This window comes from Sapajus apella, unplaced genomic scaffold (genome assembly GCF_009761245.1).
Source record: "Sapajus apella isolate SASKATOON/1434 unplaced genomic scaffold, GSC_monkey_1.0 scaffold99, whole genome shotgun sequence".
NCBI classification, from domain to species: Eukaryota; Metazoa; Chordata; class Mammalia; order Primates; family Cebidae; genus Sapajus; species Sapajus apella.
Genome location: NW_022437039.1, coordinates 6,815,285 through 6,827,823, shown reverse-complemented (window position 1 = coordinate 6,827,823; position 12,539 = coordinate 6,815,285). Strand labels below are relative to the sequence as shown.

The 12,539-nt window shown below is 40.3% G+C and overlaps 1 protein-coding gene across 2 annotated transcripts in view; it reads left to right on the top strand.

Annotated features, from left to right (window-relative positions):
* GRIN2A (glutamate ionotropic receptor NMDA type subunit 2A) overlaps positions 1–12,539 on the top strand; it is a 441,129-nt gene that overhangs the window by 414,971 nt on the left and 13,619 nt on the right. For both annotated transcript variants that reach the window (XM_032258086.1, XM_032258087.1), the window contains one exon: positions 6,517–6,755. In XM_032258086.1, the coding sequence (XP_032113977.1) occupies positions 6,517–6,755 (239 nt within the window). The remainder of the gene's footprint in view (positions 1–6,516; positions 6,756–12,539) is intronic.

The window sequence follows — 12,539 nt, the reverse complement described above, 5'->3', positions numbered from 1 at the left end:
TTAGAGGCCAGAGACTATCTGTAATTCGTCTCTATATGAAAATACAAAGATGCTCACCACATGTTAAGTGCTTTACAAATATGCTCTTTTCAATGAGTGAATGAATGAGTAAAGAAAAAACAAATGAATTCCTTAGAAAAGCAAAAAGCAACAATATTCCTTGACCAGAATGTTGAACTCAGCTTCTCAGAACCACGTACTCTCCCTTTTCATACCATCACTGCCTTGGGTCAGGCGCTTTGGCAAGAAACCAAGAAAAAAAATATGGAGATGTGTGCCTGTGGAAGCTGATTTTAGAAGATGTGTTTCAGCAAATTTTGGACAAAGCCTAAAGGGTACAGGTTCAAAATGGATTTTTCACAACTGACCTCAGGAGAGAAGTATTTGGGAATTTTGAATGCTGGTCACATTGCTTGCTATGAAATCCTTTCCCAAAAACTGCAGGTCCTCTGGAAGTGCTGAGAATGAGTCTTAGGGCAGATAAAGAACTGATTTCTTTTATTTTGTATATAGCAGAGTCTCCATGGAGAGCTGAAACTTCTCCCTGGACTTGCTCACTGCAACCTCCAGCTTATAGACAGTATGAGTTAGAAGGGCACAGGGAGAGTTGTGTGGTCCATCCCACCCCCCAGCTTCTCTGACTTCAGGCAAAAATAATACCTACAGAAATACTTATTTTGTAATTAGTGTGTGCCAGGCACTGTGTATGTAACATCATTTAACTCTAAGGAAACTCCCATTTGCTAGATGTTAAAACTGAAGCTTAGAGAGATTGAGCAAGTTCCTTAACCTCTCTGCATGCCCTCATCTGTAAAATAGATCAACAACATTAAGGTTACATGAGTTAATTTTTTTAAAATAGTACCTGAAGCACAGTCTATTTTATGTAGTTTTGTGAAATAGAAAAATAGATACATGAATGGATGAGTAGTTGGTTAGATTAAGTAGAGTATCTGGACTATGATCAAAGAGCCAGTACATTGGAAGGCAAGAGTCTAATGCAGGCCGTCTGACTCAGATATTGACTGTAATAATACCTCTGGTACTGTCTAGACCTTACCAGATGATTGGACATGCTCCCTAAAATCTTCAGGAAAGGGTACTTCCCTTCACACCTCATTCTAGTGTTTTCTACCTGAAACATTCTTTATTGTAATTTGCTGGACAGTGTCCAGTTGAGTTTTTATTTATTCCTTTTTGCAAATATAAAACCCATGGCTTCTACTTTGTTAGTGGGTGGATGGGTAATGGGAGAAACATCTGCAGTGTCTTCATCCTGTCTGCACCTTTTGTCTAACCAGCCTTCTTTTTCCTTTCCCTTTTTTTTTCTTGAGATGGAATCTGGCTCTGTTACCCAGGCTGGAGTGCAGTGGAAGAATCTCAGCTCACTGCAACCTCCAACTCTTGGGTTCAAGCAATTCTCTGCCTCAGCCTCCCAAGTAGCTGAGATTACAGGCATCTGCCACCATGCCCAGCTAATTTTTATATTTTCAGTAGGGATACAGTTTCACCATCTTGGCCAGGCTAGTCTTGAACTCCTGGCCTTGTGATCCACCCACCTCAACCTCCCAAAGTGCTGGGACTACAGGCGTGAGCCACTGTGCCCAGCCATCTAACCAACCTTCTTACAGCCTCACCCAAGCAGCCAATGGAAGCAAGCTAGAGACACACACAACACTGCCTTAATTATCCTTGCCTGTTCCCTTTTAGATTCTGCATCTCTCTGACAGTTGAATCCTGAAACTCTATTGCTCTGTCTTTTAATGTTGCCAGCATTAGGAAAGGAGTGACCTTGACACCTTGCTCCTTGTACTGAACTTACAGCTTTCCTCAGGATAGTGCAGAACTAAAAGATTGGCAGAGATACTTGTGGCTAGAAATATCTCCACTGAAGACAGTTATAAGAACAGGTGCAAGTTTCCATAGGCACAAAAAGTTCTGCAAATGTGCATGAGCTTACTGTCATTGGAGGAGGTGGGCTTTGAGCATTACGTGGGGACCAGTCCTCTCCAGTGGCGAGACAAAAGCAATGTGGTTTGACTGCAACCCTAAAACCTCCCAGGCTCCATCTGTTCCCAGGAGAGCATTTAGCTTGTGTCTTCCCAGCAATAATGAGTCTGCTTCAGGAAAGAGACTTAATTGTCCCATTTACCTGCTCTGGTTCACAGGATCACACTGACAAAGATCACAGCCTCTTTTTAATAGGAGAAACTGACAGCAGAATGAATATCATAGAGCCACTACTTGGAAAAATGACATTTGATGCTTTACCCTTCCTAAAGATTGCACATTTCACAGCCTTTTACTCTTAAGCCCACTGCAAGCTCCCCTTTGCTTTGTATTTTTTCTATTTATATTGTAGAATAACTCACTAAACATATTTGAACACTTCTGCAATGCTGCCCAATTTAAGCCTGGGGATATAAGAAAAGAAACAGAAACAGAAAATATGGATTCAATGCTCACTACATGCTGCAGGCCATGAAAAATATCAAAACCATAAAACATGGTCCCTGATCTCCCTCCAGGAGATTACAATATACTTGAGTAAATGAAAAATGAAATAAGAAAGTATTTGAACTACAGTTCAGTACACTAGACAAAGAGGGCCACAAGGCAGGAAATGATTAATTTGAAAATGATTGGAACGGGCTGTAATTGGTAATGAGAAATGTGTATTTGCTCTTTTTTGAAATCAGGGCCTGCTTTACCATGTTGACTTCCTCTAAAAAGAGGTATTGTCTGGGCAAAGGGCAGAAGGAAATCTTTTTATTCACATCCTGATAAGAATCAAGATGATGTTTCTTGTATCAGACTGCCCTCCTTACCGGCTTACAAACCTGGCTTTCTTTGGGGAAACACCAAAAGGAAGATGTTCTGGGAATCTGATGAGTCATAGTGAGAAGACCCATTTTTGTGTCCTCACAAACCCCAAAGGGTCTGGACACGGTGGCTCACGCCTATAATCCTAGCACTTTGGAAGGCTGAGGTGGGTGGATTGCTTGTGCCATGAAGTTGAGATCAGCCTGGGCAAGATGGTAAAACCTCATCTCTACTAAAAATACAAAAAATTAGCACAGCATGGTGGCGTGTGCCTGTTGTCCCAGCTATTTGGGAGGTGGAGATGGGAGGATCACCTGAGCCCAGGAAGTTGTGGCTACAGTGAGTTATGATCGCACCACTGCACTCCAGCCTGGGCTACTAGAGTGAGACCCCATCTCAACCAAACAAAAGACCTCTAAAGGAAGGGGGAAGTCAACACTACATTGTATCTTGAAAGGGATGGCATTGGTGTTTTTGTGAGAAGAGGAAGCAGTCCTGCAGGTCTGAGGTACATGGTGGGCAGAGAAATTTGGATGAGTTTTCGATAGTGTTGATGGACAATGAGATACTATTTCAAAGTCTCACATGACTTTGTGACTGTGTGAAAGCATGGGAGGCTGTTGGAAGGAAAGGAATTGAATCAAGATGCCCTTTTCCCATCCCTTTACCTACATAACTGATTGATCAGCACCCTTTTTTGTGAGTGAGGAACTTAAAAGGGGATAGATTTCCTATTTTTAAAAAAATCTCATTAATATGTGTGCTTTTTTTCTGATTAATACATTTGAGACTTTTAATGAATCACTAAGTGTGTAAAAACAAAACTAGGAAAATCTCTGTCCATCAAAGTGAAGAAAAGGCAAGGAGGTTTACCCTCTGTTTGAAGCTTTCAGTAAGAAATTAAAGCCCAAACAAGTATGTGAGTTCAAATGTATGTTACTTAAATAGTGTAGTAATCAAAGTAAAATTTTTCCATACAAAAATTCATGCATTGAAAACTCCTAGAACCATGGCAGAAGCAAACCCAGAAGCTCTCTATAGTGATGTTTCTATAGCCTAGTGTTCTTGGAGTCCCATGGGGTTAAAGGGAAAATAATTCTGCAGAAGTTTACCTCATGGTCAAAAATTATAGACGTCACAAGGAAGTAACCCACCATGAGAGTCAGAACACACAACAAACAGAGGAATGAGAATTCCAACAATTAAGGCAGGAGGAGGAGCAGGGGGGAATAATCTGAAAAACTATAGGTTTAAAATTATTAAATATATAAAAGTTTTAAAAATCATAATGAAATTCTGGGATACTATGATAAAAAGAACAGGCAGAACTATAAAAGAACCAAATGAAGATCACAATTAAAATAAATAGGTTAAAATTAAAACATAAATATTACTAACCAAAGAACAAATTAATGGGAAAATATATCTACTGGAAATCACCCACATGCAGCACAGAGAGAAAAAAATGCAAAATATTAAAACAAGGTGAATAACCAAGAGGATAGAATGAAAAGGTCCACAGTATATTAAAGTTTTCAGGGGAAAAAAAGAGATAGGACTATTATATGCCATTAGGGAATTGCAAATTAAAATAATGAGCTAGCACTACACCCCTCTGAGAGTGGCTAACATCCCAAACACTAACACTGACAATGATAATCAATGGTGGTAAGGGCGTGGAACAAGAGCAACTCTCTCATTCATTGTTGATGGGAGTGCAAAATGGTACACAGCCACTTTGGAAAAAGGTTTGGCAGTTGACTACAAAGCTAAAACACAGACTTAGTGTATAATGTAGTAATAATGCTCCTAGGTATTTACCCAAATGAATTGTAAAATCTGTGTACCACATCAATGAAAGATGTTAATAGGGAAAACCGAAGGGGGTGGGGAGAGGTAGTATATGGAAACTCTCTATACTTTCTGTTCAGTTTTTCTGTAACTATAAAACCACTGTTAAAAAAAATCTATTAACTTTTTAAAAAAGATACGACAGGAAGAAGTAATATTCGACATCATAGTAGGTAAGTTTTTGCCAGAATTAAAGTTGTAAGTATTCAGATTGAAGAATCATACTGAGTCCAGAGCAGAACAAATAAAACAAACCCACACTTAGATTTCACACCAAAGATAAAGTGAAGTTCTCAAAAGCAACTAGAGAGAAAATGTAGATTGCATAGATCAATCAACTTTTCAACAACTGCCATCCAGATCAGAAGAAAATTTAACATTCTGAAAAGGTCAAGAAAAAATAATTGTCAACTTTGATTTTTATATTTAGCCATATCACCCAAGAGTGAAAACAAACCAAAAACAATACATGATAATTTCACCTAACTCAAAAAAGACCTTTATTAAATCAATCATTATGATTGACTTTTTCAAAAAGAATTGATATAAACATTTATTTTCTTAATTTTTCTCTGCATGCCCCCATTACATCTTAGAGATAATGTGTATACGTACACATATAAGATATAGTCATACTTTTCATTTAACATTGTATGTATCTTCCTTGATTTTTACTGTCCTTGAAAGATCATTTTTAAAGGCTGACTCTTAGTCTAAGTGCCATAGTTTAGTGAATTGCTAGACAGTTAGTGTAATTGCTAGACGTTTAGATCAGAGAGTTTTCCTCTAAATGGCAACGGATAAAATTCACATAAAAGAGAGAAAGAATAATTCTAAGCATGCCTACTATTTCCCCCCACACACCCCCATTGGAAAAAACCCACCTGGTTCTTTAATTGCCTCCTGGAGTTGCCGATGGGGATAGTTTAGTTTGCAAGGGGCAATTCAGAACCAGCTGGATATATCTTTTCAATTAAACTTTTGTCCCCTAAGTATACAAGTCATGTGTTACTTTCCTGAATAATCCTGAATGTTCTAAAGAGAGAGAAAAAAATAAACAAATATATTTGAGGATCGCCATATGCCGGGCACTGTGTTAGGCATTTTCTTCACAAAAATAAATAGTAGCAATAGATACTCCTTATGAAAACTTATTATGATCTGGGTCCTATAGGGATTTGACACCTTCTGATCTCATTCGATCCTCATGGCAACTCTAGGAAGTATGTCCTATTATTAATTATGCCTGTTCCACAGATAGGGTAACTGTATCTCTGAGGTTATGCAGCAAGCAGATGATCAAGTCACAATTGCAATGAAGTCTTTTTACTGTTACATGTTGCCCTTTTTACTACCATGCCTTGTTCCAAGCTTGGGTGGGTGTTGGGGGTAGGGGTGGGAGAAAAAAAGCCAGGTGAGAAAAACATAGTAATGACCCCCCCCCCAAAAAAAAAGCAAAACTCCAAAAAACAAAACCAGGAACTGTGCTAAGTTATATATATTATACATGTATATAATATATAAATATGTTTATAGAGAAAAAGTTTGCTCTATTCTCTCTAGATAGATAGATTAAATACATAAATTTCATCCTCACTGCAACAATATTGTATAGGCTAATATATATAAATTTCACCCTCACCACGACAATATTAGGTAGGCTTTGTAATTATTATTATCTTCATTCAAGAAGTGGGCAAATGGAGACCCAGCAAGCTCAGAAACTTGCCTTAAGGTTACATAGCTGTGAGTTGCACATCGTCTGTTCCAAACCCAGAAGCATCTGCCCCAGAGTGCATGTTCTTATCCTCACTGCCTGTGAATGTTGTGTTTTTTTTCCAGGTGAGATGGAGGAGCTGGAGACCCTGTGGCTCACAGGGATCTGCCACAATGAGAAGAACGAGGTGATGAGCAGCCAGCTGGACATTGACAACATGGCAGGCGTGTTCTACATGCTGGCCGCGGCCATGGCCCTTAGCCTCATCACCTTCATCTGGGAGCACCTCTTCTACTGGAAGCTGCGCTTCTGTTTCACAGGCGTGTGCTCCGACCGGCCTGGGTTGCTCTTCTCCATCAGTAGGGTCAGTATCCCTGGCAGCTACTTCCTTGCTCCGCAAGCAGACTTAGAAAAGCACGTGGGTTCTTGACGTCTCAGTGGGGTCTGCATATCCTCTCCTTACTAGCCCTTCTTGGGTTTGTCAAAAGAGCATCCAGATTTTGTACATTCATAAGCCAGGGGTTGCAAACCTAGATGACTATGGAAGGCAGAAAGGAAATGGGAGTGGGTACAGCAGGCTAGGCATGAGAAAAATAGCAAGAATGGGGTGAAACAGCAGCTAAACCTTGGCAACAAAGTGAGAGAATGATAGGGAATACTGAGGACTGTGGCCAATTGTATAATGTTTACCTCACCTATAGGGGACAGCCATCGTCAACTTCTGTTGAGTATTGTCTTATGGGAATGTAGGGTCAATATTATCAGGTCTTCTGGTTTTTTTTAAAAGAGAAATTGTCATCTGTTTTTATGAGAAACCTTTCCATTTTTAAATATTAGTAACTAATCCCATTTAAAAAATTTTCAAGAACACATGGGCCAGACACAGAAAGCCTGGGGCTTCCATCACTAGCACCCAGGTATGCTGTATAGCACTACTAATGCTGTTATGCAAGATGTTACAATTTGCACATGCATTGTAACAGAACATGCACAACAGAACAAAATCTACTTGCAATGCTATGCAATATGTATACACATCTAACAAAACATAAAGAGCATGCGCAATCCAACAGCACATGAAATGAAACACAGATGTAAAGTAACAGAAGAAAATGCACACATATCAAGCAGAAAACAAAGTATACATTCAACCCAATATAAACCACAGCACAGAATACACATGCTATTTTGAGCTCCTGTGCAATACCGGAAAACCCCTTTTTGTGCAGCACAATATGTCCTGTGTATACTGCCATCAAGGTACATGTAACGTAAGTCATCAATATGGTAATGATCATAAAAATGCTTATATTTATTCAGCATTTACAGGTACCAGGCACAATATAAGGACTTTATATTCATCTCATTTAATCTATAACCAGATCTATGAGTTATGTGCTGTTATTTGTTCCAGATTATAAGTGGCAAAACTTAAAGGTATGAGGTTAAGAGAGTTACCCTAGGCTGCCCAGTCAATAAAGTGGAGCCAGGACTTTAATCCAGATAGTATGGCACCAGCCAAGGCCAGCACTCTTCCTCAAGCAACAAACATCACATATAAGCAATGCAAGAGATTTGATACAGTTCATACTATGAACATATATGTACATGCAACTCACATAATAAACTATCACAGGCCAGGCACCATGGCTCACACTTATAATTTCAGCACTTTGGGAGGCCAGGGTGGGGTGATCATCTGAGGTCACAAGTTCAAGACCAGCCTGACCAACATAGTGAAACCACATCTCTACTAAAAATACAAAAAATTAGCTGGGCTTGGTGGCACATGCCTGTAGTCCCAGCTACTCAGGAGGCTGAGGCATGAGAATTGCCTAAAACCAGGAGGTAGAGGTTGCAGTGAACCAAAATCTCACCACTGTACTTCAGCCTGGGTGACAGAGTGACTCTGTCTCAAAAAAAAAAAAAAAAACAAAACCAATAATTAAATAAATAAATGACCACACTTACAACACAACTTAGACACATATCTGCATTATATTAAAAACATATACATGAATATTTTTCATGCATCTTCCAGCACAGTATAATCTATCTACCTCTTATCTAACTGCCTATTCATCCATTTTAGCCCTCTATGCATCCAATCTATTTATCCAGTCATCTCTGTTATTTGTCCACCTTGGTGGCGTCTTTTTTTTTTTTTTTTTTTGCTTTTGAAGAGCTTCATTAATTAGGATTTTTAAAATGGTAAAAAAAAAATTTTGGTTGAAAACATCTAATTTTATTTGCTAATGTTTACTAGGAAAGCTAAATAATTGCTTTAAAACAAATTTGCATATTCTTAGCATTCTTAGCGTTTGCTAGTTTCAAGAACTTTGGGGAGATTCAGAAGGTACATATTAGTTTAGTGAGGAAGATTCATTTTCTCCGTTCAATTGCACTCCAAACTCGGATTCTGTGCGAATACATATTTACTAATTAGCTTGATGGCATCTAAACACACAGATTACTTAAAAATAACAACGTATGTGCATATAGCTAGGTATTATGCCAATTTTAAGCTGATTCTCCCAGCCAATTACCAAAGGATTTTCATATCCAAATGATTCTAGGATTATCACCAAACAAATGCACACTGTTGCATTTACTTCTAAATCTTGCTTGTTTTTGGAAGCACATTTCCTCTCTCTAAAACACCACTAAGGAAGCCAAGTTGATGTGATCAACATTTTAAGAAATGAACTGAATCCCTGACTTCCTTTCCAAAGGATGGGAATGGAAGTCAAACCGGGCAGCCCAGGGCAGGCATTGTTGGTAGAGTTCCTTGATCAGCTGGAATTTGAATTTTGCCCTCTCCATCCCTAGAGGAGAGGAGCCCAAGTTTTATGGGAGCAATGTAGGGACTTCTATGCTCCCTTGGGAACTCCCAGCCATCATTATTGCTTCAGAGGTTTCAGGGAGCCCTGCTTATGAGGACCCTCCTTCTTCCCAGATAATATGTCTTTTCAAGTAAGTGCAGCCTGATGTGTCTGAATAGGAAGATATCATACTGAGTGATACCTTCCTGCCTCTCTCATTACTTAGGGGTACTCAAAATAGTCTCATCCCCTGATGTGGTGCCCAGCAAAGCTCTGACTTTCTTTAAAAAAAAAAAAAAAGAGAGAGCCCTTCCTTTTAGTCAAGGGCTACTGCCACTGCTGAAGTTTATCTTCTATGGACATTCACACATATGCCATCTTACACATAGGTTTACATAGCATGGAGAGCACACACAGAAACAAAAGTGAATTCATTGTGTACACACAATCATTTTCTTTCACAAAATCTGCAGTGGGAAATTCCCAGGCAAAGAACCTACTTTCCACAAATTCAAGATTACAACTGCAGAATGAATTATGCCTCATGTGTGGATGAGGACTTGTTATTTCTAATCCTCATAATGCCCTCTGAGATTGACATGATCAGACCCCCATCCTATGGTTGGTGAAATTGAAGCCCCAAAGGTTACCTCTGTGGCTTTACCATATGTTTCCCTAAAGCAACAGGAAATATCTCACTTCATCTATCAAACTAGAAAAAGATATGAAAAAGGGAACTTGTCTGTTAATGTGAGGTTGGGTTGCAGGCTTTAGTCTACTTCAGAATTTAGGTGGTTTTTTTTTTTTTTTTCTTTTCTAAAAGACACTGATCCAGGATGTTGTGAAATTTACTCCCTCCCCAAGGCAGGTTTGGTTCTGCACAGAAACTGGATCTCTCCATTACCAGTACTTCTCCTTTCAGCACGATGAATATCCAGTCAATAGATGCAGAGCTATTACCATGCAGCAGATTTATATAGCCCTCCTCATGGGCTCAACATTCCTAGGGAGGCCCCTGCACAGTGCAATGCAAATACAAGCTAGAGATACATGCATGCCTGGCACTGCAGAGGGAGAAGGCCAGCACTCCAAAAAGGCATTTGTTTGACACTGGAACCAAGCTTCTCCCAGGGTGGTGGCCCTTGGCTTTTACGACTTACAAAAATGCAACCTCCTGCCTTTGGGATGCTCTTTACTTTTGTTTTCTCTCCAAAATGCTTTCCTTCCATTTAGAATAAAAGAATTCACTGTCATCGGCAAAATAGAGTTGCCTCAGTTGTCTCATGAAAAGTGAGGAATGGGAGACATAGCAAAGCCAAAAATCAGGGGAAGGAAAACAGGCAGCCTTTCCAGTAAGATCTGATCAGGGAGGCTGGAACATAACGGACAAAACCTTATGCTAACCCACTACTGGGATCCACAGATATCAGATGCTTTAGGGATGGGGTCCAGGCTCAAAGGGACTGAGGACAGTAGACTCATGCCCCACTGAGAATATTCTGAGAGGTCAGGCACCGTCTAGGAGAGCAGAGAAAATTGCCTGGAACAACACCTTGAGTCATCAACACTAATTTTATCTGACTCTGAGCCCACAGCGGGACCAAGACGGCATCTTATTTCCACAACCCGTAAAATGTAGCTGGGATCTATAAATAATAGAGAAGATAAAATAAAGACAGAACTGTTGCAACTAAGAAAGAAACTCTATCCCAGGGATTTACTTGGTTTCCAAGGTAGGGTTTGGTCTGCTTGTCTAAGCAGAAAGCCAAAGTGGCTTCCAAGAGCAAATCGTAAGCAGTAGAGAGTGGCATGCATTTATTGAAGCTTCAACCATATGGTCACTGCATGCTTAAGCTCCTGTGAAAGGAGAGAGGGACAAGGTGATGGTAAAGAAGGGAAGGTCAGAGATGACTAGGCAGTTTGTCCAGCTCACATGTACTGACCACCTATGGTGTCAGGGGCTTTTTTACATTATTTTACCTTGCCCTAGTGCCCAACTTAAGAGGGCATAATTTCCATTTTCCAGATGCAGAAACTGAAGCTAAAATAGATGTGGCTTATGCAAGGTCACAGAGCTAATCCATGATGGAGCTAGGACTCACATCTAGTGGATTCCAGGCCTCTGGATCTTCCTGTTATTCTTTAATATGCATTCCCTCTCCTCAACAGCCCTTCTAGAAGATGGATCAGCTCAGTTGGAGAATGCTATCATCAAAACCTTGGGTACACCAGTGTGGGCAATATAGCAAGACTCCATCTCTAAAAAAAATTTTTTAATTATGCAGGCTTGGTGGTGCATGCCTATAGCCCTAGCTGCTCAGGAGATTGAGGCAGGAGGATTGCCTGAGCCCAGGAGTTTGAGATTGCAGTAAGCCATGATTGCACCACTGTACTCCAGCCTGGGTAACAGGGTGAGACTCCATCTCTAAACAACCAACCAACCTTGAGTAGAGACTGGGTCCACCACTTTGACTCTTTTCCATGGCCTCACCAGGCCAATCAACACCTGGGAACTGCCTTAGCTATGCTGCATGAGTCCCAGGAAAACCAGGGATGAGAGGTAGCCACCAACAGCCATCCTCCCATCTCCTGCAACATAACTCATCTCCCTGATCACTTCTGTGGGCCTCCTCCAAATAGAAAGACAGCCAGCTCATCTTGGCAGTCAGAACATGTTACTCTGAGGGTGGAGGGGTGGAGGGCAGTTCTTAGACTCTCCAGGTGGCAGAAGGGAGTGTGTTAGAATTAAAGTACAAATTTAAGGGAAAAAATATTTTTAAAACTTCTGTTTTCATAAAATGGGAAGAAAAGGCACAGACCTCAGCTGATTCTGACAAATAGAGTCATACTAATTTTCAACCATAGTGGGAGAATCCCTCTGGGTCAGAGTATAAGATTATTGGCTGGGCGCAGTGGCACACACCCGTAGTCCTAGCACTGTGGTAGGCCAAAGTGCACAGATCACGAGGTCAGGAGTTCGAGATCAGCCTGGCCAGCATGGTGAAACCCCATCTCTACTAAAAATACAAAAAATTAGCCGGGTGTGGTGGTGTGCACCTGTAAGCCCAGCTAGAGACGGAGGCAGGAGAATCACTTGAACCTGGAAGGCAGAGGTTGCAATGAGCCGAGATTGTGTCATTGCACTTCAGCCTTGGCAACAGGGCAAGACTCTGTCTCAAAATAATAAATAAAAAGATTGTTAGATTACAAGGTTAGGTGAGAAAGACATAGGGTAACATAACAGGTTATACAACTCTGTACTATGTGAAATACATGGCTCATTTGTAAGATTTCCACATCCACAGCCTGGATGCTCCAGCAACTCT